This window comes from Alosa pseudoharengus, unplaced genomic scaffold, assembly GCF_046254945.1.
Source record: "Alosa pseudoharengus isolate Yale_2024_CS ecotype anadromous, Long Island Sound unplaced genomic scaffold, YU_APseudo_1.1 YU_APseudo_1.1_scf_8, whole genome shotgun sequence".
Classification (NCBI taxonomy): Eukaryota; Metazoa; Chordata; class Actinopteri; order Clupeiformes; family Clupeidae; genus Alosa; species Alosa pseudoharengus.
The window spans coordinates 36,795,558-36,821,169 of record NW_027468870.1 but is presented as its reverse complement, the minus strand read 5'-3'; the positions used below and the strand labels follow the sequence as shown (position 1 = coordinate 36,821,169).

The 25,612-nt window shown below is 41.9% G+C and overlaps 1 protein-coding gene across 2 annotated transcripts in view; it reads right to left on the bottom strand.

Annotated features, from left to right (window-relative positions):
• Window positions 1–1,674: 1,674 nt before the first annotated feature.
• postna (periostin, osteoblast specific factor a) overlaps window positions 1,675–25,612 on the bottom strand; it is a 26,283-nt gene continuing 2,345 nt past the window's right edge. The window contains exons 3-24 of one of the 2 annotated variants that reach the window (XM_076275329.1): window positions 18,275–18,339; window positions 17,590–17,747; window positions 17,108–17,272; window positions 16,843–16,989; window positions 16,551–16,692; window positions 12,619–12,831; window positions 12,085–12,213; window positions 11,418–11,566; window positions 10,791–10,927; window positions 10,179–10,309; window positions 9,623–9,753; window positions 7,956–8,058; window positions 7,541–7,608; window positions 7,345–7,390; window positions 6,862–6,909; window positions 4,864–5,298; window positions 4,693–4,755; window positions 4,343–4,423; window positions 3,064–3,123; window positions 2,870–2,956; window positions 2,697–2,735; window positions 1,675–2,556 (exon numbers count right to left, since the gene is read on the bottom strand). In XM_076275329.1, the coding sequence (XP_076131444.1) occupies window positions 2,492–2,556; window positions 2,697–2,735; window positions 2,870–2,956; window positions 3,064–3,123; window positions 4,343–4,423; window positions 4,693–4,755; window positions 4,864–5,298; window positions 6,862–6,909; window positions 7,345–7,390; window positions 7,541–7,608; window positions 7,956–8,058; window positions 9,623–9,753; window positions 10,179–10,309; window positions 10,791–10,927; window positions 11,418–11,566; window positions 12,085–12,213; window positions 12,619–12,831; window positions 16,551–16,692; window positions 16,843–16,989; window positions 17,108–17,272; window positions 17,590–17,747; window positions 18,275–18,339 (2,662 nt within the window). In that variant the 3' untranslated portion in view covers window positions 1,675–2,491. The remainder of the gene's footprint in view (window positions 2,557–2,696; window positions 2,736–2,869; window positions 2,957–3,063; window positions 3,124–4,342; window positions 4,424–4,692; window positions 4,756–4,863; window positions 5,299–6,861; window positions 6,910–7,344; window positions 7,391–7,540; window positions 7,609–7,955; window positions 8,059–9,622; window positions 9,754–10,178; window positions 10,310–10,790; window positions 10,928–11,417; window positions 11,567–12,084; window positions 12,214–12,618; window positions 12,832–16,550; window positions 16,693–16,842; window positions 16,990–17,107; window positions 17,273–17,589; window positions 17,748–18,274; window positions 18,340–25,612) is intronic. The other variant, XM_076275330.1, reaches the window with a different exon arrangement.

Genomic DNA, 25,612 nt, shown 5'->3' with positions numbered 1-25,612 from the left:
CTACTGCTACATTCTGCTACATGTTATAATGGCAACCTAGCTTAGCTGAACATAGCATGACCTCACCACATTAACAGTACAGTAGCACTATTGAGGAGTATGTAACAGGTAAGTATAGCATAATATGGTAAACAAGTCACGTAGGCATACATAATAATAAACATGGTACTGTTCAACATTCAAATAGAATGTAACCTAACATTTGTGTAGCTAAGTCCACACTTACACCATAAGCATTTCACTCGCGGTAAATGCACGTGTGAATCGCCTGCCTCACGCTTATACAGGGATGGATTACTGCACGGGCCTACCGGGCCCAGGCCCAGGGGCCCAAGGGGTCAGGGGGCCCTGAAGCCCAAGCCTTTGCATGGAATCATTGCCTCAATATCAACAAATCAGGATGTAGGCTATGAATCTGATTGAATTTAGTATTGGCCATCCCCAAAATGCACCAGAATACAGGAAATCACCCCCAACCCCCCCCCCCCCCCCCATATGCGACAATTGGGGGGCCCTTAATACATCTGGGCCCAGGGGCCCAAAAGTTCATAATCCGTCCATGCGCTTATACGATATTTCCTTAAATACTTGACACATAAAATACACAGAACATAATACAGATACTCACTTGTTAATGAACGCACACAAGTAGAAAATACACCTTGAAATACTAACAGCACACTCAGTCAATTAGCGCCAGCTCTCTCCAGAAGTCTGAAGTCCCGGAGGGCAGCGTGCTCTCTGATTGGCTGGTTGGAGGCAAGCAATACGACTGATCTAGAGTCGGCCCTTTGTTACACAACTTTTCAGGAATTATTTTGGTGTTGAAAGCTTAAGTCCTGCAGACCAGACCAAATTATACAGAGCTGACCAGAAGCCATGCACTATGGTCTTCAGTGATCACGGAGCTGCAGCTGTCCGTGACAATATGGACACATATTAACCACAGTGGCCTCCCTTACATGTCTTTGGATACATAGCAAGAGCTGACATTATCAAGAAGCTATGCGGTAGCTCCTGAGGAGAACTTGAAAACTATAAATCAACAGGACTCCAGTGAGACTGAAGACTCATTGGGTCTGCCCATCTGAGTAAACATCCTGTCTGTATATTATCTACGTCCCCAAAGAAAGCAAAATAAAAAGGCGTAGGGTAGCTTTTGATATACCTTACGGCAAACTGTCACTGCCCAAAACTCTGTGGGTGGCTTGTCCTCTTGGATTCTAGAGAATTAACATTAATGGCACAACCTGCTTCCTGTATGGACATAAGGAGTAATTTTGGCTAACTTCAGCTACATTTTATAAGCACCTAAAATGTAAAAGCACTGCCATATTTTCCTTACTACCACAACCTCAGGGCAGAGGTTACAGCATTGATTATTCTTTATTTGGGCAAATGATAACATAAAATATAAATAGGGAAAAAAGGTGAGCAAATGTTTTGCATAAAAACCTTTAGTAGACATAAAGAATTTTACATCATATCCTGTGTCATTAAATCAGGTGTTTTCTATGATTTCTGAGAAAATGTTGATATGAAAACTACCCATAAACCTACGTTATCCTACAAGCCTCCAGGAGTATTTGGACAAATAACCGCAAAATACTGCCTCAATTAAATAAAGCTTTCATTTAAAGAGGGTCCTATGCCAACACCAAAAGGAAGACTGGATTTCTGTTCAAGAATACATTTTTTATTTAGATCTCTATGTGTTTTCAAACAGAGGTAAGAGGCGGAGATTTGTTTGAGACACCAACCAGGCCTTTAACAATGATGGAAAATGAATGATAAATAACCAGCCATTCAGTTTGGAAGCACACAGGTTAAACATACACCATCAAAATGCTGAAAAAAACACCAGATAAGATGGAAAAGATATTATTGAAGTCCACAAAGATAAGATGTAATAAAACAAAACTATAGTAAACTTGAACATTTTGACAAATTGTCCAAATTACAGTAAGTTACAGCAAATAATTGCAACTTCTGCTTCAGATGTATAAAAATACATTCAAATGTGTGAATGTAAGCACCTAATGTAAGTCATACATTATTACATCCCATTTCAAAAGAAGCAATGTATCTTTTTTCAAAACAACAAACAAACAAATAAACATATAAACAAAGCAACATCGCTGACGGTTTAAGATATCTCACATATCCCTCAAAGACCCCATACACCACAGCAGAATTTCAAATTCCACTTATATAAACATTTTAAATACACATTGTAGACACTGCATATATCCCTTTTTTCTTCTCTTTTTGACATTCTTGATGCTATTCAGTTCATATCCTCTCAGCTTCCAGGCATATTGAGATCAGTTCATTCAAGGGGTCAACAAGATCAAGTGTAATCCCACTCCTCCTCCATCTTGAACTCCCTCAGAGAGGAGAGAACAAGGTAAGTGTCCGTTAGATGTCACGATCTCAGTTGTTCCTCATCCGCGTCTGTGTGTAAAGAAGTCACCGGTCTTGTGTGTGGACTCTACTGTGTGCGCTTGGGGTGGCGTCGCACCAGTCGGTTTCTTCTCCTCATGCCTGCTTGTTTGACTGGCGGAGGGTGAGCAAATGTTACGTTAGTCTGTTGGTTTGGCTTTTTCACTCTGTTTAAGGTTTTTTTATATGGTCGTCTGTGTGCACAGTGATTGTGAACTGAAGCAGGGGAGCTGTGGGCTACTGTGTTTACTTACCTGGTGCTCTTTTGGCCTGCAATCGCGTTGGTCCTCCCTCTGGAAGACGAAATTACACATCAGTAACAAGACACAGTCATTAACAAGACACAGTCATTAGCAGTTGAAAGTGGAGTTTCATCTCCAGTCTAATATTGTTTGGTTATGAATTATTCATGTGGTAGCACTTTTACCTTGGATGATTTTGGTGATTTTCTCTGATTCTGCTTCAATCAGGTCTGAGTTTCCTTGGAAGGATGTGATCCTGGAGAAATCAGGCCCTTCAAAACAAAAGCGTTAAGAAAAGCTAACAGTGAGCATCCTTTACACACAACTGGATTTCAGGCACTAGTATGAAGAGATGTAGGGATGGGATGCTTCTCAGTACCTTCAATGATTTGAGGTTCTGGTCTGATCACCTTGGTGACAGTTGTGAGTCCAGGGCCACCTGTAGATCGCCACAAGAGAATTAACGGACATAGACAATAGCAATGATCCACAAAATGGCAAGCATGGCCCCTAGCTCCAGAGATCCAGATGCTTTTATTCATACGTTTGCTGCCCCCTTTATAGGCCAGTTTTTATCCATACGTTTGCTGCCCCCTTTATAGGCCAGTTTTTATCCATACGTTTGCTGCCCCCTTTATAGGCCAGTTTTTAATTAATTCTTATTCATATGATGAACATCCATTTTCCAAATTGAGCTCTGTGTGTTGCTTTCCTAACAATCCAGCTTGAACTCAGTGTGAGGACTTGTTGTAGAAGGGACTTCCCAAAAGTTATGATAGATTTGAGAGTACTAGTTAGCAGGTGATTTGTGTAATGGCATCCTTTGCCTGATATACTGTAGTTCTAGGTATTGCATCAGATGTTGTGCTTTTTCATTATAGGTCTGGTTGGATTCTGTTAGAACCACAGGGGCTATAGTGTGATCGACAGACTAAGGCAATGGTGGTTTTTACATTTTGTTAGCTTTTATATTCCTCCTTTTGTTTTAGGCAAACCTCCCGTGGGTTGGAGCAAAGAACAAGTTTGGCAAGAGAACAAATAAAAGTGGAACAATTGTAATGATAACAGTAAATGACAAGTAAAAACAGTCAAGAGTGCTTTCTCAGTGACAAATGTTGGCAGTTGCACTCCAGTGTCAGATTTAAATAGGCCCTGAGGGTTCCAGGTTTGCTGTACTCGGTTTCAGCATGCATGCAACAGAGAGTCTGATCCATCGCACATGTATTGTCATCTGCTGAGAAAATAAATCTGCTATCATAAATCCATGCATATTTCACAACAGCCTATGGTGCAGTTAATATCACCAACCATCTTTTGTTCTCTAAAAATTTGGAACAGAAGTTATTGTTATTTTTGTTTATGGTTGTGGCTTCTGGACCACAGAATCTTTCTATAACCCACCCATATTTACTTGAATGATATTAAATGCACCACCATGCACTTTGAAGGTCTGAATAAGTGTTTGTATAAAGTTTTGCCATTTTGGATGCCAAAATACACCAGTGTCATTTCTTACATCTCTTATTTAGACCTTCAAAAAAGTGTTTTTCAAAGCATGCCAACAGTCAGTCTGGTTTATGTTGAGCGCAGCGATTGGTTGCTCCTCCAGATCATGCCAATTTGCAGCGTGGGTTCGGGCAACCCTTTCATCGACTGACCTCCCTCTATGATTCTTTTGATCTCCTCCTCCTGGAGGATGTGAACCTCGCTTTCCAGAACCTTCTTAACCTTGGAAACTTCTAATGAGGGTTGAAAATTCAAACATTTTGTGCTATGATTTGGTTTTCCCTTCTCAAAGGAGATTTTACAGAAAAAGTTTAAAACAGCTATGTACCTGTAATACAAGGGTAAAAGACGTACTTTTCGTAACTAAATATAGCTTTTTATATTTATAACTATGTGACGATGACAAAATGATTGTGGATTTTCATTGTCTTAATTATAAGGTCAGCAAATAACATTGTGGCGTGATCCCTGAATGATTGCACAGTTTGCAATGACGACTAACCTTCTTCAATGATTCTCCTGATTTCACCGTCAGTGTCCAGTTCCCCATCAGAAGAAGTGTGAGCTAAAGACAAAAAGAAAGAAATGTATTACAGCATGGGCCAGTTGATTGTGGGCTATTACTTGGTCATTTAGCATTTTGAATGTAATGAGACCTTTATTTGTGACTTACTCTCGATGACTCTGGTGACCTTGGTGAGTGATGGATCACCCTCGACCACTCTGGTGACTTTGGTGATTGTTGGCTCACCCTCAACAACTACCCTGGTAACTGTTGGTTCTGATTCGCCCGTAATCACTCTGGTCACAGTGGTCAAAGGTGCTTCTGCCTCAACAACTCTGGTGACTTTGGTAATAGTTGGTGTACCTTCAACAACCCTGGTCACTTTGGTGATTGTTGGTTCACCTTCAACAACCCTGGTCACTTTGGTGATTGTTGGTTCACCTTCAAGAACCCTGGTCACTTTGGTGAATGTTGGTTCACCTTCAATGACTCTTGTTACCTTGGTGATTGTTGGTTCACCTGACTCAATCACCCGAGTGACCACTGTGGTCGGGTCAGTCTCTGTCTTGGTAATGACTCGAGTGACTTTAGTGATTTCAGGAGCTAAGGAGGGAGAGGGAGAGAGAGAGAGAGATGGTGCTTCAATCCAAAAAGGTATTTCGGTATAATAACAGCTACTGTGATATCCAAAGAAAAGTGAGATGGTATGCCTGTAAATGGTCATATAGTAAATAACTCATGAAAACAAATATGTTTTGTGAAAAGCATACACACATTAATGTAATTAATGTGTAACTACATGCAGTTACAAAAAAGGGGACAAAATAATTATCAATATACCCCAGTGTCACAGGCCTGCCCACATAATTCAGTTCACTATTGTCTCTATGGATGCAGAATTTCTTACTTTCAATCTCTTAAGATCCTTTTTTGGCATGTGGGTGAAGTATAAATCTCCAGTTATGGCTTCAATTGCAGTGCATGGAAATAGAACAGTCTTTCCAATACAAAATTAATCATAAGTCTAACCAATGCCAAAAGCAGGGATTGGCAGAGAAACCAGTTATTCAACAGATTGCGGCTCACTGCCTGTAATGTCTAATGAGGTCCAGGAACATGCTGCGTCAGTTCAGAAGTATAAATGTATTCGCATGTCTTTCTTACTGCCTTTTTAGATGAATAACTTACTGATGAATGCTATATATTTTATCATAACATAAGTGTACACTGAACTGATGTGTTTGTCTTCAAGTAGCCTGCTGCATATCTTTTTAATCTCAGTCATACAGATCAACCCTGAACCACTGGACAATATTTAAAATGCAGCAAACACTGCATTCTAATAGTTCACCAATTACGGCAATTGCTCACACATACTGCATATAGTAACTGTTCATAAACCAAACACCAAATTAAATACGTCTGTAGGAAATGGACAGTGGAGTGTTTGTTTATCATCTGTTTTATCAGGAACTTTTTTTTCTTCGAAAATGAATATCAATTTATGAAGTCCTTGCTTGAGTTTTGCTTTAAATATATTTTTCGTCTGTGCTGTGATGTGCTCAGACTGATTGCTCAGAGCCAGAGTTGTATTTACTTGGTGCTTGAGGTGATATATCCAGTTTTAAAAGCTCTTCACTTTCTGGACCACTTGTGCAGATTCACATTAAAAGTTGCCAGAAATGTCCTCATCTGCTGGCATGAAAAGTAGTGTTGGATATTAAAGCCTTCTAAATGCAGGCCAGCTCCAGCAGGTAGCAGGCACGTAAAGATGAAGAGCTGCTGTGTCATCAGCAGTCATTCGTAATGTCTGACGAAAGCTCTTTATTTTTCTGAACAATTCTGGCAGGAGATTCACCACGGTAACCTGCGCCAGGTAAAAATCACCACTGCCGAAGTCCAGACTGTGCAACTTAATTAATGTATAATGGATAGGACAGATAAGAATGTCTGAAATATCAGCCTCGGGCAAATAAATGCAATTTTCCTCAACATTTTTAATATGGATTTGTCAGTAAAATTAGGCCGATCACTATCTGGAGCACATCACCATTGCTTTGATTTTGTAGCCTCTCATGAAATACTTGTTCTCAGGAAGTAGCTTCATTTCACAACTGCAACACCCATTCACAAAGAGAGATTTATTTTCCGCCATGTAAACTTTACCTGTTTCAACAATCCTGGTGGTAGTGGTGGTTTTAGTGATGGTTCTTGCTGTGGAAGGGAACAAAGGCATAGGCCATGTACATACTTTGAAATGTATGTGTAATATTGTAATAATTTCATTCAAAGAAATAAGCAAATAGCATAAATACAATGAGTTACAATGAAACTATTTCCCTATGATACAAATAAATTGTCTTATCATCTCTCTACCAAGTTGCAGCTCTCTCTCTCTCTCTCTCTCTCTCTCCTTACCAGGACATTTTCTTCTACACTGCTGGCACTTTATATACTTACATTATCCACTTCACTCTATTTGCTTTACTTGGTAACTGTATTATATTGACAGTTTTCAATAAATATATATAGATCTATATATAAATATAGATGGCATGTACTGAAATGGGAATGCATATCCTGTAGCAATTCCCCCACTGTCATATGTTAATGGAAGGGTCATTGTTGATGATGTGTTGAGCAACTTACTGAGGAAAGTAAGAGGAATCTCACGGTATGTGAATCCAGACACAAACTATGGAAGAAATTAGATGGAATGCAGTGTAGATGACACATAAACATAATCATTTTTTTTACGTTTGAATGGTGTAAAACACCAATATGTGCGTTCCCATGCATATGTACTAATCTGTATGGCCACTGCATTAGATCATGTCTGCTTCACCTTGATCTGGATGTACTTGATGAGTTTCTGGAGCAGGAGATACAGATCCTGACGTCCCACGGGCAGGTCTGAGAAACAGGACGAAACAAGTCATGAGCTTTTCATTCTCTCATTCATCTAACTAACCATAATCCACAGCCGAGACCTTAATCTGGCATCAACCATGGGTGACGCAACGAGTGATATTAATATCATGTGTTTTTTCAAGACATAGCAAGACATGAAGGTAAACGTCTGAGTGGATTTTGCATGGCATTCACTTCTAAGAGAGTCAAATTATCCCCTAAAAAAGAGAACAGAAGAGACCTAGAAAGTTCATCTTAAAATGTGACTGGATACACCTTGGCCCAAGTTATGCCTACAATGGCCTGAGCATATGTTTTCTATTCAGTCCAGATTACAGTTCCTTCCTCACCTCCAGGATACAGCAAGGTCTTGACCACATGGACTACTCCATTAGAAGCCATTATGTCATTGTCAGGGACGTCGATGGAGTTCACGTGGATTGAGTTGTTCACCTGACCAGACAGACAGAGATGGCCATAATTATGGTAATAGGCACAATTAAAAATAATTGCTTGTAATGTTGTCGGTGACAATGCTAACAACAGTCTTGACAAGTTAAAGTAAAAGGAGCAATTGAGACATCATGGACAGAAAGCCGCACCAATGGCCTCACAAAATAGATTCCAGATGGTTCTATTGTTCTTTTCTTCTGGAAATTAACTCGGAGATTGAGAAAGATTTGTAAATGCATTACAGTATTTCCATTCACCATTTTTTGTGAGCCTCACACATTTACTCATTTTGGGGTCTGGCAAAAAGGAATAAAGCTGAAAAGGATGTTCACTCCAACCTCCTCTCTCTCTCTCTCTCTCTGTTCTTTAGTCTCCCTATCTGTCAGAATAATCACGATCCACTCTTCTCTTTCCAAGTTCCACATGGCCATAACAACCCATTGCCCCAAGACCTTGGGGAGAGAAGAGGGCAAGGGTGTGGAGAGAGAGGGAGAAAGAGAGAGAGAGGTTGGAGAAGGCAGCTAATTGACCGGAATTCAGATGTCTATCACTTTGGCAGGAGTCCTGATAGGCTTTTCTAGGGGCATGGAGGTCTCTCAGAACAGACCATGACTCTGTACTGGAAAGACAGGTCCTCTAGTCACAGGGGTTACATAGAAGAAGCATTGTTTCCAAATGGGGAAACACTGAGAGCACAATCTCTCTTCTTATGTTTTCATATAATACACTGTAAATAAAGTCATATACAAGGTCATATATTTTGGGAAAACATCACTGAAAAAATGTTTACAGTGTAAAGACACTGTGATTCCATCATAATAAATCATTTGGCTGGCCATAGAAATAGCCTTTTAAACGGTGTGCATAGACCTTTGGAGGAGATTAGCCATGTGGCCCAATGAAGTTTTAGAAACGGGATCCAACAGGAAATGTGGCCATTGCCTAATTGCTTTGTCTGGTGCTAAGAACTTAAAGAAGTTAAATTCCACCAATTTCCTCTGACAGGATAAATGTTTTTTGAATGTTTGGCGAGAAAAAAAATGCCTTCAAAATACTTAAAGTTGATTTGTACAAATGGACCATTTTATAAACTTCAACAGGTCCAAGGGGATAGTCTAGTCTATCTGGATTATTAACGGGGCAGAAGAAGTAAATGGAGGATGTGTTTTTATTTCGTCTTTCCAAAAATAGCAGGCACATTTTTTATATCCTATTGTAGAGTGTCTTAAGTTCCTAAAAGTATGTGAGCATGGTTACTGTGTTATATGGTTCTGATAGGCTCTGTTACCTGGGCCAGGGTAGGGTTATGAGTGGAGTTTTTGGGGGGGGGGGGGGGGGGGGTAGTAGAGATTACGAGGAGGTGTGTGTGAGTTGGAGCTCCTATTCGTGAGTGTAAAAGTGTGTTCTTGTGGCGTGGCTGTGGCCGACGATAGTCAACATTAAACCCGGTTAATGGTAAACTGTCTCTTCATTGACACAGAACGTTATATATATGTCTATTTTTATATATAAGTCTATTTGAAATGTGTATGCCTGGCGAACAAAGATGTGGAGTAGAACATACAGAGAGTAGCTGAAGGTTGTTTCCTTGAATGGTCGTGAGAAGATTTGTGACCCCTCCCTCAAGTCCTCCATTGATGAAGACCCCTTTGCTGAAGTGATACAGCAGGATTGTCCTGAGTGCATTGGGATCACCTGGGAGGAGTATCCAAAGAAGAGGACTTTCAGATCAAGAGTTATTATTATTTGGAAGCATATGAGGAGATAGAGTTAAACTTGATCCTTAAGGAGGGATTGTAAAATTCCAAAGTAAAGACTACTGTAGCTAACATGAAAGTGTGCTATCTAGCTATCTGGAACATGCTATCAAAACTGTTCTTATGTTTTCAACCAGCAGCACAGAACAACATAGATGGGATCTATTGTTTAGCTATTCTCTTTGCCAAAGGCTGCCATCAAAATTAATTTGATTGTCTTAAAAACTAGCTAAAATTAAAACCTACCATAAAATTGTATTAAAAACTCAGTGCTACCTTCAAAACTGCAAAATAACCAAAATGGAGTTGGGGGATGAGGATGATGGGAAAGCTAATCAGGCTAGCACTCAGAACTTAACTCACTTGTAAGGAGAGCCATGTCCTCCTCAGACAGAACCTCAAAAGCATTGTCTGTGGGGGCAAAGAGAGTGTAGGCTCCAGTCTGTTTCAGCAGATCTATCAAACCTGCTGTGTCCATCAATGATAAGAATATCCTACAAGCAAGAAACAAATTAGCACCGTACCCCAGGGAAGTGAAATGTAATTGAGCTGTTGTGTCTCAGATTGTCTAGGAAGAACTAAATGTGGAGTAGGGTTATTAACCATTAGTCAACATGAAACTACTGTATACTAGTGGTTGGAAAATGAAACGAAGCTTGCCATTTTTTGAGTATGATACTAAATGACAATGTTGGCATATACAGCTTGCAAAAGTAGAGAAGTGCCGCACACTCCCGAGTTACACATATACATGTAAGTCTTTAATGTGACAACGTTTCGGCCTGTCGGCCTTCCTCAGGTCACGTCGGCCGACAGGCCGAAATGTTGTCACATTAAAGACTTATATGTGTAACTCGGGAGTGTGCGGCACTTCTCTCCTTTTGCAAGTGTTTTACTGGTTGCCAGCACCTCCTTTTCTGGTGTGCGTTTTGCACCTCCACTCATATACAGTAGGCTAACATAGTCAGCACTTACTTGAAACGTCCATCAGCTATTAAGAGATCAAACATGGTGCTCTCAGGAGGTTTGATGATTGATCTCATAAGATGTAGAGCACCATTGCTTCCCTCCTTACTGCCCCGAACCATACAGGCATTCTCGATGCAAACAGCCTAGCATGGACCAGACAAGTACAAATGAATGTAGACCCAAACTGAAGCAATAGAGGATGATGGTGTGTATGTGGACATGGTGTATTTTGGACTCAGCTATTAAGCAAATGATTAAAACCAAGTGTTTTTCATTATATCTGAAACAAATGGTTTTTTGATAATAATGGTCCCAGAATACCCAGAACCAAAAGTACAGGCCTAGGTCATATTTATAACATTTGAATGTTCTTCCATCAGGTATGTCTGTGCCCAATTTAAAGATGTGTCTTACAACATGAACACCTAGTAAAATCTAGACAGGCAAAGCCTTGGTAGTAAAAAACAACATTTAGCACATACACGTCCTGCCAGATACAGCGGCAATCACCTATAACAAGACAGATGTTTTCACCTCCGCAAGCTGCGGGGTCCACTATTAATCTTAATAATGACTCTCAGCAACGGTATTCAGCACAACCACAAACCTGAGGCAAACAAAAGTTAACTCAACTGTTCGGTAGATGAACACTCTCAGCAGCTTTCCACCGAGAGTCTCCAGCTCCTGGCCGTTGTAGAGCTCACTCAGGGAGACCTTCAGCTTCAGGATGTGGTTTTCCAGGATGATCTTCAGGAGACGCTGATCCATGGACATCACCTCCTCTGTAAAACCAAGTCAAGATGCCACAACCAGACAGAATCGGTCAGCCTTGGATGAAAATACTTTTCAAAGAAATAAGATAATGTCCTGTCCTGTTTAAGTTAGACAGTTAGAGTCTCGCGCCAATTACTCAAGGCCGTGCGGGTGCGTTAGTTTTAGGCAACGTAGCAGTCAATCAAGAAAAAAACTCGCACACCATTATTTGCCGTTGAAAAATAAATAAACAAAGTGTTTAATCCATCAAGCCAAGGTGCTACCAAGTGAGGTGATGTACAAACGTTTAGGTCCTCAGACCAAAACGTTTGTACATCACCTTATTTAGCTTGATGGATTAAACACTTTGTTTATTTATTTTTCAATGGCAAATAATGTTTTTTTTCTTGATGGACTGTCCTGTTTAAGTCCCATCCACGCCTAGTGCTAACAGTGCTTTCAGCAAATATAAGGGAGTTGGCTACAGGAGCCAAACGACGAGGGTGTTTTTGCTCCCTGAAGCTAATCTCTGGTCAGGTGAACTCACCTGTGAAGGCTCCGTTGAGGGGGGCCAGGAGGGTGTACTCCGTCTCTGGCTGCATGGCGGCTGCGAGGCCAAGCTCAGACACCATGTCTTTGAAGGTGCTCTCACTCACCAGCTCCATCACCAGCTTGGCTGGAGGGCAGAATAACAAGCACAAAGGGTCACTCAAAGAACACCTGGCAACACTTCCCTGTAGAAAAGATTATTTCCTTATATTTGGGTTTTTTAGCTATAGGTTTCTTATTACAGAGCCAGTGTCCACATGTACACACATAGTTCACACCTGAGCGTGCATGCACACCTGTACTGTATGTCTGTAGTATGTCTGCGTGCAAACTTGTTTATGTTCAATCTCTCATAAAGTCAATGTAAGTAATATGAGAAAGTGACTTTGCATGGAGGATGTATGTCTAGGTCTCGGGGTCACATTCACCACATATGCAGTAAAGCTGGCAGAAAACAGAGCAAGAGGTGAAAGGAACATTGTGCAGCTGAGCCATTCAGCCATGATAGGATGGCGAATATGACAAACTTCACCTGCATTGGGAATGAGGACCTGGTCAATCAGGTGAATAACACCGTTAGTGGTCACAATGTCCTTCTTCAACACCATTTTGATGCCATTCACCGTGAGGCTGTTACCATCACAGCCAATTTCAATTGTGCTTCCCTCCATTGTTTCGTAAACGGCGCCTGCCATGATGGCCTCAGAACACTGCACTGAGTTGAGGAGGTGGTACTGCAACAGAGCTGGTGAAGACAAGAGAGCGAATAACGGTTCAAATAACATCAATAATCTCTCAATAGAAACACTTTCCATATTAGTCGACATAGATTCTGTGAAATCGGATGTGTCAGGAGCGCTAAGACAATACTATATACTGTATATTTTAAAGAAAGAGTTTAAAACATTTGTTTTATTCATTTGGGTTAGTCTGACACTTTATCTGAGCAGCGTGGGAGAGTCTAATCCACCCTATCCTTCCTGAGCAGACGGGCAATCTGTAGTCACCCGCCCACAGTCTCCTGTGGCAGCAGTCATTTGTCTGTGATTGGCTCAAAAGCTCTTTTAAAGCTGCTAAACCGCAGGGTCTGTTAATGTTGTCTATGTTGTCTTGTCGGGTCTTTGTTAAACTGTTATAAGTCATATAATTTAAACCTCTTATGATAGCTGTTTTCATATTAGGATGCGTATAAAAAATATCTCTCATTCTCTCCTGGGCTCTGTGATCAGAAAAAAAGTCTTTGGTGTGAATATATACTCCAACTGTGCCATCCCTTCCTGACAATTATTCTTCACATACTTCATCGACAGGATAGGGAAGGATCTGGAAGTTATTAAGAATTGTTTCAGTGTAGCATCGCTTGTGGCAGTTTTTAAATTGGGAAGCACCAAGTTACTGTCAAGTAATTTCTCCCTCAAATCCATCACCCCAAAAGAGTCGAGGTAAAAAGATGTTATCATAAAAAATGCTTTCCAATTGTGTGGTCTTATCTCAAAGGCCAGAGCTCAGACTCTGACTTCAACAGAGCAGTGAGGGTGGGGGTCGACATCGGAACCCTATTATCTACTAAAGGAGGCTTGGACGGTGACCCAGATCACCACTGCCCTGGGGGTTCTGGCTCTCTCCTCTCCGCTCGTTTTGGAATGGACGAGCTGTCGGTGTCTGGACTCTTGATTGATCTCGTTTTTAGCATTGGAGCGCTCATGAGACACACATGCTTCAGAGGAGAAAAGGGCATGTGTCAGTCTGAGCAGAGCCAGATATCCTCAACTCTTTTGCTTTTAATGGGTTCAAACTTGAAAGCACACTTTTTATGACGATGCTGAAGGAAAGAAGAAAACAACAATGCCGGATACCATACTCTCTCTCTGTGTGTTACAGAGAGAGAGAGAGAGAAAAAATGAGATTGTGTCCTTAATTATTCAATGTAACTTAATAGCCATGAGTCTCTTTTACTTTAAGTCATCCCAGTCTCTCTTGGAATAGACGTTTCAGACATTAGATAAATATGATATACATCCAATTCTCTTTCAACCCATGCAACCGCTGAACCGCAAAAGAAATCAGGAGATGCATTCTGAACATATGTAACATTATTCAACATCCAAGCATTTCCTTGCAGAAACAGAGAAGGGACACGACTTGTCTTGACTTTGGATGCCCATGCGCCTGTGGTCGGTGATGCTGTTTGCGGACTGTCTGAGAATCTCACACGGGCAGCGGCGTATAACAGACTTAGACTCAGTCGGGTCTGTTTGAGGAGTGCTAAACCACTAACAATAGTAGCCGGACTGAAAAGCGCAGCAGATTGACTCTTGAAATGGGTCGCGCTCAGCCCTCTTCTGTTTGCCATGAGCATTCCACAGAGGTGAGGCAAGCCGTGGGCCCACAGAGCAGCTTTGCTCTGAAGGATGGAGAGATGTTTACCAGACGTCCGTCACTTGATCTAAGCTCTGGCCGACAAAGCATGGACTCTCTCCTCTTACTCTGGGTACTGGATGCCTCCATTTAATGAATTCACGATTATGCATCCCTACAAAGAATTCATTTGTGGAGGAGGGATAATTAGGTGGTCTTAAAGGACAAGTTCGGTATTTTATACTTAAAGCCCTGTTTTTTAGATAGTTTATGATTAAATAGAACGTTTAAGATTGCAATTTGGACACATGCTGCTGTTCTGAGAATTTTTGGTTTCTGTGGTAGCGCCCCCCTTCCTCCACAACGCTGCAGAGGTGCACTGGAACAATCCTTCCTAAAACGCATTAAACTTTCGTTTACAAAGACGTGAAACTCACCGAGTGGTCAGGGGTGTTCGCTGATATGCTCATGTTTTACCATGCGTTGTAAAACTGTGGAGCTATTTTTCCAAACGCCTCACACCCGTACATTCTTCCGTTGAGAGCTTGAATAATAGACACTCCAGCCCAGTTGGTGGCGATAATGCACCTTACACCGTCTTGCCAATTACAAGCAAACCACTGGCATTTCATTGAATACACAGAAGAAGCAGAAGATCGCTGTCTTGAAGTATTTTGCAACAGACAGCTAAAAATGAGACGATTTTGTGCTTTTCCGAATTGCGGGAAAATTCGTAGCAAAAAAAAGTTGTCACAGACTTCCTTTCAACAATACAGAAAGGCTAAAGTTGTGGCTGGAATTTCTGGGGTTGGATGTGAGCACACCTGTTGAGAATCTGCAGAAAGCTGATCACCGTGTCTCTGCGGTCTGCATTTTACTTAACTTCGCTGGAGGTCGAAAGAAATCGCCCAAAAAGCTCTTTCGCCTGAGAAATACAGCGGTTCCCACATTACCTCCTGGGACGACAGAGTTGGAAGAACTTGGGGTAAGGTTGACATTTTGTAACGTAACGTTTGTAACAGGTAGAAAATGAACTTATTTGTTATGGCCATAACCTATCATGTTCACATCATAAGCCTAACACTAACCCTAGCCTACATGAATAATTTGGCTACATGATTTTGTACGTTAACTATTTTTTTGGCTGTGGAACTTTCATGACGAAAACGTAATGATTCACGTAGGCTATCATTCACATCGTGCAAGTTCCAAGACATTTTAGCATTAGCCATGGTTGGACGTGACAATAATTTGGATAGCGTAGTAGCCAACGGTACCGCGACTGCATAAGACTACAGAAAGAATACAAACAACCCCATATCCGTTTCCGGCAGCGGAATAATACCGTAACTCACAGCACATCCAATACAAGTCAATGGAGTTGGACAAAAACTACGATAAAACCTGTTGGAAAGAATCTTTTGCAGCGATTTTTGTGTGAGCATATCAGTGAACACCCCTGACCACTCGGTGAGTTTCACATCTTTGTAAACGAAAGTTTAATGCATTTTAGGAAGGATTGTTTCAGTGCACCTATGCAGCGTTCTGGAGGAGGGGGGGCGCTACCACAGAAACCGAAAATTCTCAGGACAGCAGCATGTGTCCAAATTTCAGTCTTAAACGTTCTATTTAATCATAAACTATCTGAAAACAGGGCTTTAAGTGTAAAATACCGAACTTGTCCTTTAACTAGCATGACTATGACCCATGTCATGCGAACATTTGACTTCTATATCTTTTTTAAACTCAATCAAGCATATTTTATTCAATTTAATTGAGTATTTGAGTAGCATCCAGTGATCATGAATGGGCAATTCATTCAGACTGACCAGTAACGAGCCTGATGGTTTGCGCAAATGGATATGACACAGAGAGTATCTGCAGACCCTTTCAATCTGTTCCTAGAGGGTTTCCGGTTGAAATGTGCAAAACCAACGTAGATACTTCGAAATTTAAATTAATCGAACTTTAGCTTAATGCTCTTCAAATTCTCGACATTAAAACAGGTGCCACCGGAAATGCCTTGGGAACACACATGTTTGTTCATGCCGTTGAAAGGGTCTATTCGAAGACCAGATGGCCTTGATTATCAGTGACGAGCCTTACCTTGGAGAATGGTTGTGTCACTCATGAGACGCTCCATGACATCTCCCTCGATTTTGTCAAATGCAGTGTTAGTGGGGGCAAATAGAGTGTACTGGCCAGGCTTCTTCAGTGTGTCCATCAAGCCTGAAACCTCTGCCACTGTCTGCATGAAGTAGACATGAGAACAGTGTAATATTAGATCATGACTTGAGTTATTCTCAAAACAGAAAAACAGCTATATTGTTTGATACAGTATATTTCAGCTATCATTCTTTTTAGGTTATTATTAACATTAGGAGTTTAAAAACCCTACTCTGAGACTAGACAGGTCTTCGTCTTTGTCCAGGACATTGTGAATGGTATCTTCCACAAGTGTGAGGACCCGGTCAATGACGTGCACCACTCCATTGGTCGACACTTGGTTCCCATGAATGATTCTGGCGCAGTTCACTGTGACCACCTGATAATTAACACATAACAGTGTAATGGGCAGTCAGTGTTGTTACAGTTTGTGTTGTTAGTGTTAGGATAATGGGTTTGAATGGGTTTGGGAATATAGCCACACAGACAACACATACTCCATTTGAGTAGTGGTTGATACGCAGTCCATGGCTGTTGTGCATGGACTTCAAGGTCAAGTCATTCTTCAGATCTTTGGTGACGAGGCGTTTGTTGATCATGTGGTAGTGAAGGGCGTTGTTCAGTTCCACGTCCGGACTGCCCTCCAGTTTGGCCTTCACACTCTGGTTTTGGAATAGTACAGAGGCAATGCATCAGAGACATAGCAAACACCCAAACTCAAAACATTAATGCTTCACATTTCAATTTAATTAAATTTCAAAGTGTTAGAGGGTTTTTGTATTGCAATGCTGGGGCAATGCTCATCCTAAATCAAAGATATGACATTGGCTTGCATCATCATCATCATCATCATCATCATCATCATAGAGATTTTGAGTTAGATCAAAGACAGTGTGTTGACCTGCCAGACATTGTGTGGTTAGCGCACATAATTTCGCTCTGTCCCATGAGATGTGTAATAATGTGCGAAACAACTCACTGCATCCAGAAGGTCCCAGGCATCGTTACTGGGAGCAAACATGGTGAAGGAGCCACGGCCTTCGATCTCCGCACGGAGGGAGGAGATATCTGCATACCTTTGTGTGGTTGTTGCCCCCACAAGACCCAGGGTACCATAAACATGGTCAATGGGAGCCACTGGCGATGAACGAAAGAGTATACATATCATCAACATGCATTTTCTTTTGTCTCACAAAAGTTTATTAGAGAACTCTTGAGTAGTGTCTGTCAGCGGTTGTACAGTATAATGTCTATGAAACATCATCACCTAGTTTAGAGCCTCTCAACAGCCTCCTTATGACTTTGCCATGCAAGAGTGCACAAGGATAAGACCATATTACCAAACTCTTACAGTGCACTTCAGTAATGCTGGTAATGAATAACAAAGGCATTACTCCTTTCAGTCTACTCCTCTGTCTGACACCAACAGTTGGTTTACAATTTAACTGCAAACAAGAGCTAAAAGAGAATAGGTAAGTCTGGTCGCGGCTGAATGATCATAACCTTTGGCTTGAGCCTAAAAGTGTCACAGAGGAGCACTTTAATTTAGCTTGGCAAGCCCACGCTGCTGTACCTTCCCATAATGCTAAGGTGCTATCGATAGAGTGCATTGTTTCAACTGTCATTAAAATTCCTGTTGCCCAACCGAGTCACCCGAGACCAACCTGCAGGGCAGCCAAGCATGCCGTCCAACTTCATGTAGCCCGGGCAGCACTCGTAAAGCACCATCCTGCAAACATGGGAACAAAAAGGACAGAAGCAACCCCCCAAATGCTGTTAAAATGGCTGCAAATCTGGTATCATTTATAAGCCTTTTGAAGTGTTTACCTGAAAATGACCAGCTATGACATGAACTGTGGATAAACTGAAGACTTTTGGGGGGGGGGCTAATGAGCTTTCTCATGCTGTGTAAGCTAAGGTTTTGGAACGTTATTAGACAAGTTATGCAGATCAGTGATATTGAAATGGTCCTACTGAACCGTTGCTTTATTCCAGCTGCTTGCCAATGTATACAGACACTCGCACAAGTCAGCATTTCCTATTTCCTCATAAACAAAACAGGCACAGGGGTTGACATTTCAACACCAGTGTTTTCAAAGAATAAATATGAAATTAAATGACTGAATGAGTATTAAGATGCAGTTATTTTTGTTTGAACTGTTGAACAAAGCATTATGATGACCCCTTTAACTGGCACACCATGATAAAAGTGATGAAAAAAATATTTGTTTATTTTAGCTTGCTCTATAGGCTGTAGTATGAAAAATCTGTGATTTTTTTTTTTCAAAGGACCCTCCCATTCAATTTCTATGAACCTCTACCAAACGGTTGAGGCGCCAGTTTATGATAAAAGTCAGTTATCTGCCTTTGGCATGAGACTATTGTGTTTTACTGAAAGAAAAAAGTTTTTCCCCCCAAAAAAGTGGTATTATCTTGTAACCCTGGTCCCAGAGTTTAAGAAAAATCATGTTAACAAGAAAAACCTCATTCACACTGTCTGCAGACCACTTCCCATTGAAATGAATGGGATTTTATGGATTTAGGTGAAGAAAATGTACACATAATACATTTTGGTCTATACCATGAAGAGAAAACTGATTCAACTATATAAACCACATATTTTCTGAAAGCTTAGATCCTCAGGATGTGATCTAACATGACATGAGACATGTCCCACCCTCCTCATTAGTATGCTGCCCATGCATAACACATTGGGTATTGGTAAATCGGATATATGGCTGATACTTTTGGGTCTGTGCCATATAGGAAACACTGGTTCAACCACATAAACCATATATTTTCTGAAAGCTTATACTCTCAGGATGTGATCTAACATGACATGAAACATGTCCCACCCTCCTCATTAGTATGCTGCCCATGCATAACACATTGGGTATTGGTAAATTAAGCATATGGCTGATACATTTTGGGCTGTACCATGAAGGAAAAACTAATTAAACCACCTAAACCATATATTGTCTGAAAGCATATACCCTCAAGATGTGAACTGAAATGGGTTTTGAGATTTGTCACCCTCCTCATGACATAACCCCAAAACGGTATTAGCCATATACACTATTTACCAATACCCAATGTATTATACATGGGCAGCATAATGGGACATGTCTCATGTCATTTTAGATTACATCCTGATGGTCTAAGCTTTCAGAAAATATATAGTTTATATAGTTGAATCAGTTTTCCCTTCATGGTACAGACCAAAATGTATTGAAGTTAATACATGTGTTATTCCACTTCATTTTAACATAATAATGAAGAAAAAAAGGCTTACTTTTCAAAACTTGGTAGATGTGACTCCACAAAATATGGCCGAAATCACGTAAATTCATTTCTTAAACCATGTATGATGAGAAGGTGTGGCCTTTGACATTACAGAGGTACTGAGCAAATATTTTGAGCTTAACATGTAGTACTCAAGTGGTAGATATGGCTCCAGGGCCGTAGTCACCATAGACATTGAGGGGGACGTGTCCCCCCCAATATTCAAATATGACCAAAATGTCCCCCCCAATATTCGGACATAGAAAAATAAAGAAAGAATAAAGCGCTATACTAGGCATACAGGAAACCAACACGTACCTGAAATGTAATCAAACGTAAATAACGCACAAATTAGTGACCTATGGTTCCAGAGTAGCCTACACCCCTGAGTGGTTTGTCCTGGTGATTTTCCGTTTTTTGTTAGTGGCGTGCGCTATCAAAAGCTTCCATTTACTGCACCCTACTGCGGTGAGGTAGGGCTGTCAACAATATCGCAAAAGCTACCGGAACAATTTTCACAAAACTTCTTGGAAAGGTGTAGCACAGGCTAAGGAAATCCCATACATGTTTGGAGCCGATCAGACTGAAAGGGACAAACATTTTCCATATTGTAGCCTATTCTCACAATGATAGCGAAAGTGAAATGTTTTATTTTAAATGATGAATTTGTGCAAGCCTGTGTCATTTCTTTTACGTCTTTAATGCATTCATGTGCTAGTAGTAATGCCAGAAATTACCGTGTATAGGCCTCTTAGAAATTATTGTTGCATCTTGCATATTATTTAGATGCGCACTCAATCGCGCATCCATGCAGGCAAAACGTGATCAAATGTGGCCTAGTAGTTAATGTGAATCGCGGACAATAACCAAAGAAAGGAATTTGCACCTCCATTCACCAATTAAAGGCTGTAGTAGGCCTAGTGTTTCTACATGTTGGCACAAAACGTCATTTCTGTCAGAAGCCAGTCTATAATGCATACAGGGGTAACATGAGGTGAGTCAGACAGAAGAGGGGCCTGTCTTAGTAGCCTATTCCTGAATCCTGTCCCTTTCAAACTACGTTAAAATTGTGTGATTAGCCGCCAGCATAATAAAATCTAAATTAAAAGACAAAATCTTATTAGGCTCCAAACCTATGAGTCTTTAGCCTTAGTTTAGAAAAATCTTCAGGTGTAAGTAATAAGTCAAAGAACCACATTCTGTGTAATATAGAGGTTATCAAAAGATACTCAAGTTTGTAATTTATTTTAAAGTATACATTTTGAATACAAATGGAGTCACGGGTCCAGGGATGGACCAGTGAAGTTGCTTCTTCTCCACCCTTCTCTTTTCACAAAACTCACCGGGGGAGGGGGGGGGGCCTTCTGTTTGGGGGTCCCTCAGACCCCACCACAGATTTGGTCCCCCCCAATGTTGACATCATGACTACGGCCTTGTATGGCTCCATATGTTTAAACTCAAAACAGTTGGATGTTTTGGTAAGATATGGTGTCTTAAGGTGTGTTCTACCAAACGGTTGAGCAGGACGTTAAAGGAAACAAATTGTGATGGGGGCAAGTCCTTTTTTTAAAGCAATACTAAAAGCATTGCAGCAAATTCATGAGATTTCTAAAGATATGTGTGCCATTGCATCACAGGGGATGTCAAACATGAAGAAACTATTAAACAAAAAATACATGTTAAACAATAAATGACAATCTGTGCCAGCCACAGCAAGAACAAAGAAAACAACCATCGGTCTTGAAAGAGAAATCTCTTTTAAGCTCATCTCCTTTAGTGTTTGCAATCCAAAATGTTTTGATGTGTAAATAAAGAGATATGATTTGTCCCAAAAGACACACTCAAAAGATAAACAGCTGAGAGAATTTTAGCTCAAGGTGCCTGTGCAACATTTTCATCTGATTAGAGCCATCTGCATATACCAAGGATGAGAGCAGTTCTGTTCCAACTTTGAATCAATGCTGGCTCTGAAAAAACACTCATTCAGCTGCCAGGTTCTAAATGGCTCTGGAACAGGGAATATTAGATGCCATTATGTGTGAAAAAACAGGTGTGAGATTTCCTGTTTTAGCCAAAGGTTGAAAAAGAGGGGGCAGACTCTACCCCAACATTAGTAAACAGAAACAACAAAAAAGCAAATATTCTTAACAAAAGAAAATCTGGATCATGGCACAGCATGCTCTCATACTCTCATAAGTCATAAGTCATATCAAATAAAATGTAATGTTACATGTTTTTTTGTTCTTTTCTGTGTGTATAATTTCAGTCCAATAGAGCCGCCTTCCAGACATCAGTCTGCCGTAGAGGAAGCAGAGGGGGTCCTAAGAAGTGGCAGTGGAAAACTGTCCATGGTGAATGATCCAATTCCCCTAACAATTAATCAAATTAGGATACATGGCTTGAGAGAAACTAGTTTTACAGTGTGTCCAGTAAGCCCCATTTAAGACCAGACTAAATCTATAGGGGAACACCAGTGTGTTTGTGGGTGGGTGGGTGGGGGGGGTGACAGGTAGAGCTGTCTCGTCCCAACCGAGTGGTTCAGACAGACCATACATTGTGCTGTAGCCATGAAGTCACCGGTCTTGCCGTCCTCCTCCGACAGCATAATGGATGGTGTTTAACTCCGTCAGGGCCCACACGGTCACAGGGGCTGTGCTGTGGCACCGAGTAAGAGCGGTATGCTGACCAGATGGTCATGTGTGCAAGCGATATGCTTCACATGAGGACTGGTGCATATAGACAGACACACACACACACACACACACACACATACACATGCACACATTGGTAATGGTGAGAAAAGGTGTGAAAGCACACAGGCAGACACACCCATGCATGTTCAGTCATGCACGTGCACACAGTACGCACACACACACGCACACACACACACCAACATGGTTACTCCCATTATGTATAGTATTATGTATAGTATTCACCCACACAAGACACTGACAACACTGAAAGTGTATCTTTAAACCACAAAATGGTCTGATCGCGACCCACGAGGCAGTTTGCTGTCTCTGATCAGTGCAGAGAGCGACATCTGAACACCAATCACAAGAAAAACAAAGCTGTGAAAACAACACAAGAGCACAGCAAAAACCTCCCGCCCTTCAGAACAAGCCCAACCACCAGCACACCCTCCTGGAATGAAGGGTCCACGGCACTCGCCCGGCCCTCACCCCACAACAACACACCAGTCCCCTTCTGTGCTCGCTCACACGGGAACCGTTTAACACAGCCACTCACAACTAACAACAACCACATGAGCGCCAATGACACTTGGCACGGACAAGACGGACACGCGGGTCAGAAAGCGCTCCAACTCCCAACTGCGGGGGGGGGGGGGGGGGGTTGGGGGTGTTCTGCCTCGTGAGCAGAGAGGAGAGGCAGCTCGGCTCAGCAGGATGAGATTATATGCTATGATCCGGGGAGACTGTGCCTAATTACCAGCATCCAGTCTCTCTGGGGCCCTGCAAAAAAAACCAACAAAAAAACAACAGCGTAGCTCCCAGGGAGACAAAGAGGACGACTAACAGCTGCCCTGCACTCAGATGGCTCTTCCCTTCCATCTCCAGATTCACTGGTGCCATTTGTACGCTTAGGGCTTAGTACCATTTGTTCATTCAGTGAATTAGGAGACATTTTGCGATTATCACTCAGCATCCATTTAGTTCCGCAGTTTATCGAACGCTGATGTAGCATTGGAATCCTACAGCTCGAAAAAAAAAAAAAAGAAGACTAAGAAAAATGAAAGGGAATGAAAGGAAGGTATGAAAACGAAACATAAACCAAACACTGTCAAGGTTCACCTTGAGCCCGGGCACTATGTCTGTCTGTGCTTCTGCACCTTTTTTTTGTCACGACGCAAAGTCATGCAGAGCAGAGCAGAGCAGACATGGCAGCTGCGCAGCTTTCCTCCAGTGCCTCTGAACAATGTTCTCAGTGTGACATGGAGCGTGGAGACGCAGCCGGAGCCGGAGCGCAGGGAGAGAGCCAGAGTCCCTCCACGGCCCTGACAGGGCTGACTCAACTTTTCCCTCCAGCAGCCTCTGCAGCAAGCCAGGGCTCAGAGCCTTGTGTGTGTGTTTGTCTGTGTGTGAGAGTGTGTGTGTGTAAGTCTGTGTGTGTGTGTGTGTGTGAGTCTGTGTGTGTGTGTGTGCGTGTGTGTGAGTGTCTCTCTCTTTCTCTCTCTGTGTTTGTGTGAATCTCTCTCTCTCTCTCTCTCTCTCTCTCTCTGTGTGTATGTGTGTGTTTGTGAGTCTCTCTCTCTCTCTCTGTGTGTTTGTGTGAGTTTCTCTCTCTCTCTCTCTCTCTCTCTGTGTTTGTGTGAGTCTCTCTCTCTCTGTGTCTGTGTATGTGTATGTGTATGTGTGTCTGTGATACACATACAGATTGAGCGCAAACGTTTACACAATTGCTCATACGCACAAAAGAGCACACAGAATCACACTGACTTGACTCCTTCCAGATGTTTTAGCTCTGGAACTGTGCGTGAGCTTGGTACTACCAGCCTAGCAATCGCTAGGAAGACTTTGGAAATGGGCCCACATGGACAGCCGCCAGGGCCCACATGTCTAGCAGTGGCCAGGAGGTGTTCCCACAGGGCAGCAATTTGGGGGGTAAACACGTCTGTGTAGTGTATCCAGAGCCAGGCGTGTTTGTCACTGTTGCGTAAAGTAGCCGGGGGGATCGATGTGGACGGGACTCCTCTTTGTGTGTCCATGTGTCCATGTCGGCCCTGGTGGGCATTATTATCGTCCTGGCAGAGAGGGGAAACGGAGGAGGGAATGTGGACGAGCTAATGACTCTGCCCCTCGGAGCTCTGTACACAGATAAGGAGCGAGCTAGTGGGCTCTACCCTCTTCCCGCTTTCCCACATCTAGACACACACACACACACAGCTACTGACAGGCCTTAGGAGATGAACACAGGCACTCCCACACACACACATACACACACACACATACAGCTACTAACAGGCCTTAGGAGATGAACACAGGCATTCATACACACACACACACACGCACACACACACACACACATACATATACACACACACACACACTCACACACACACAAATAATATCACTAGAGGGGTTTGTCAGGCGTGCTAAGGTCCTCGGTAGGGGACTGTTTTGTTAATCCATCAGCAGCTATGTATCTTTACCTCAGCATCATAGCAAAGGGCTGACAGAATGATACGTGGTATCTGCTGATTCTTGTCCACGGTGAGGCGGATCAGGGAGCTGTCACAGGTATTGTTATTTCAGTCTACCTTTCAAGTGATGAGGGACAGACAGACAGATAGATAGACAGAGTTTAATTTTGCGTGAGAGAATGTAACCCTAAACATGTTAGAGCAAGACATACATGCCGACACGCACAAAGATGTATATACAATGTTACACACACACACACACACACACACACACACACACACACACACACACACACACACGTGTGTGTGTGTGTGTGTGTGTAACATTGTATATGTATATGTATATGTATATATATATATATGTATATGTATATATATATATATATTCACACACACACACACACCAGATCTTAAGCAAAAGCCACACAAAAGGTGATAACAGCCCCAGGCTGTGTGTAGTTTGGATGAGGGAGGCCCTGTCTGTGTTTGAGTGGTTGCCAGGCTGTGTTGAGTAGAGGGAGCAGAACCGCTGTGCAGCAGTGAGCCCCTCAGGAGACTC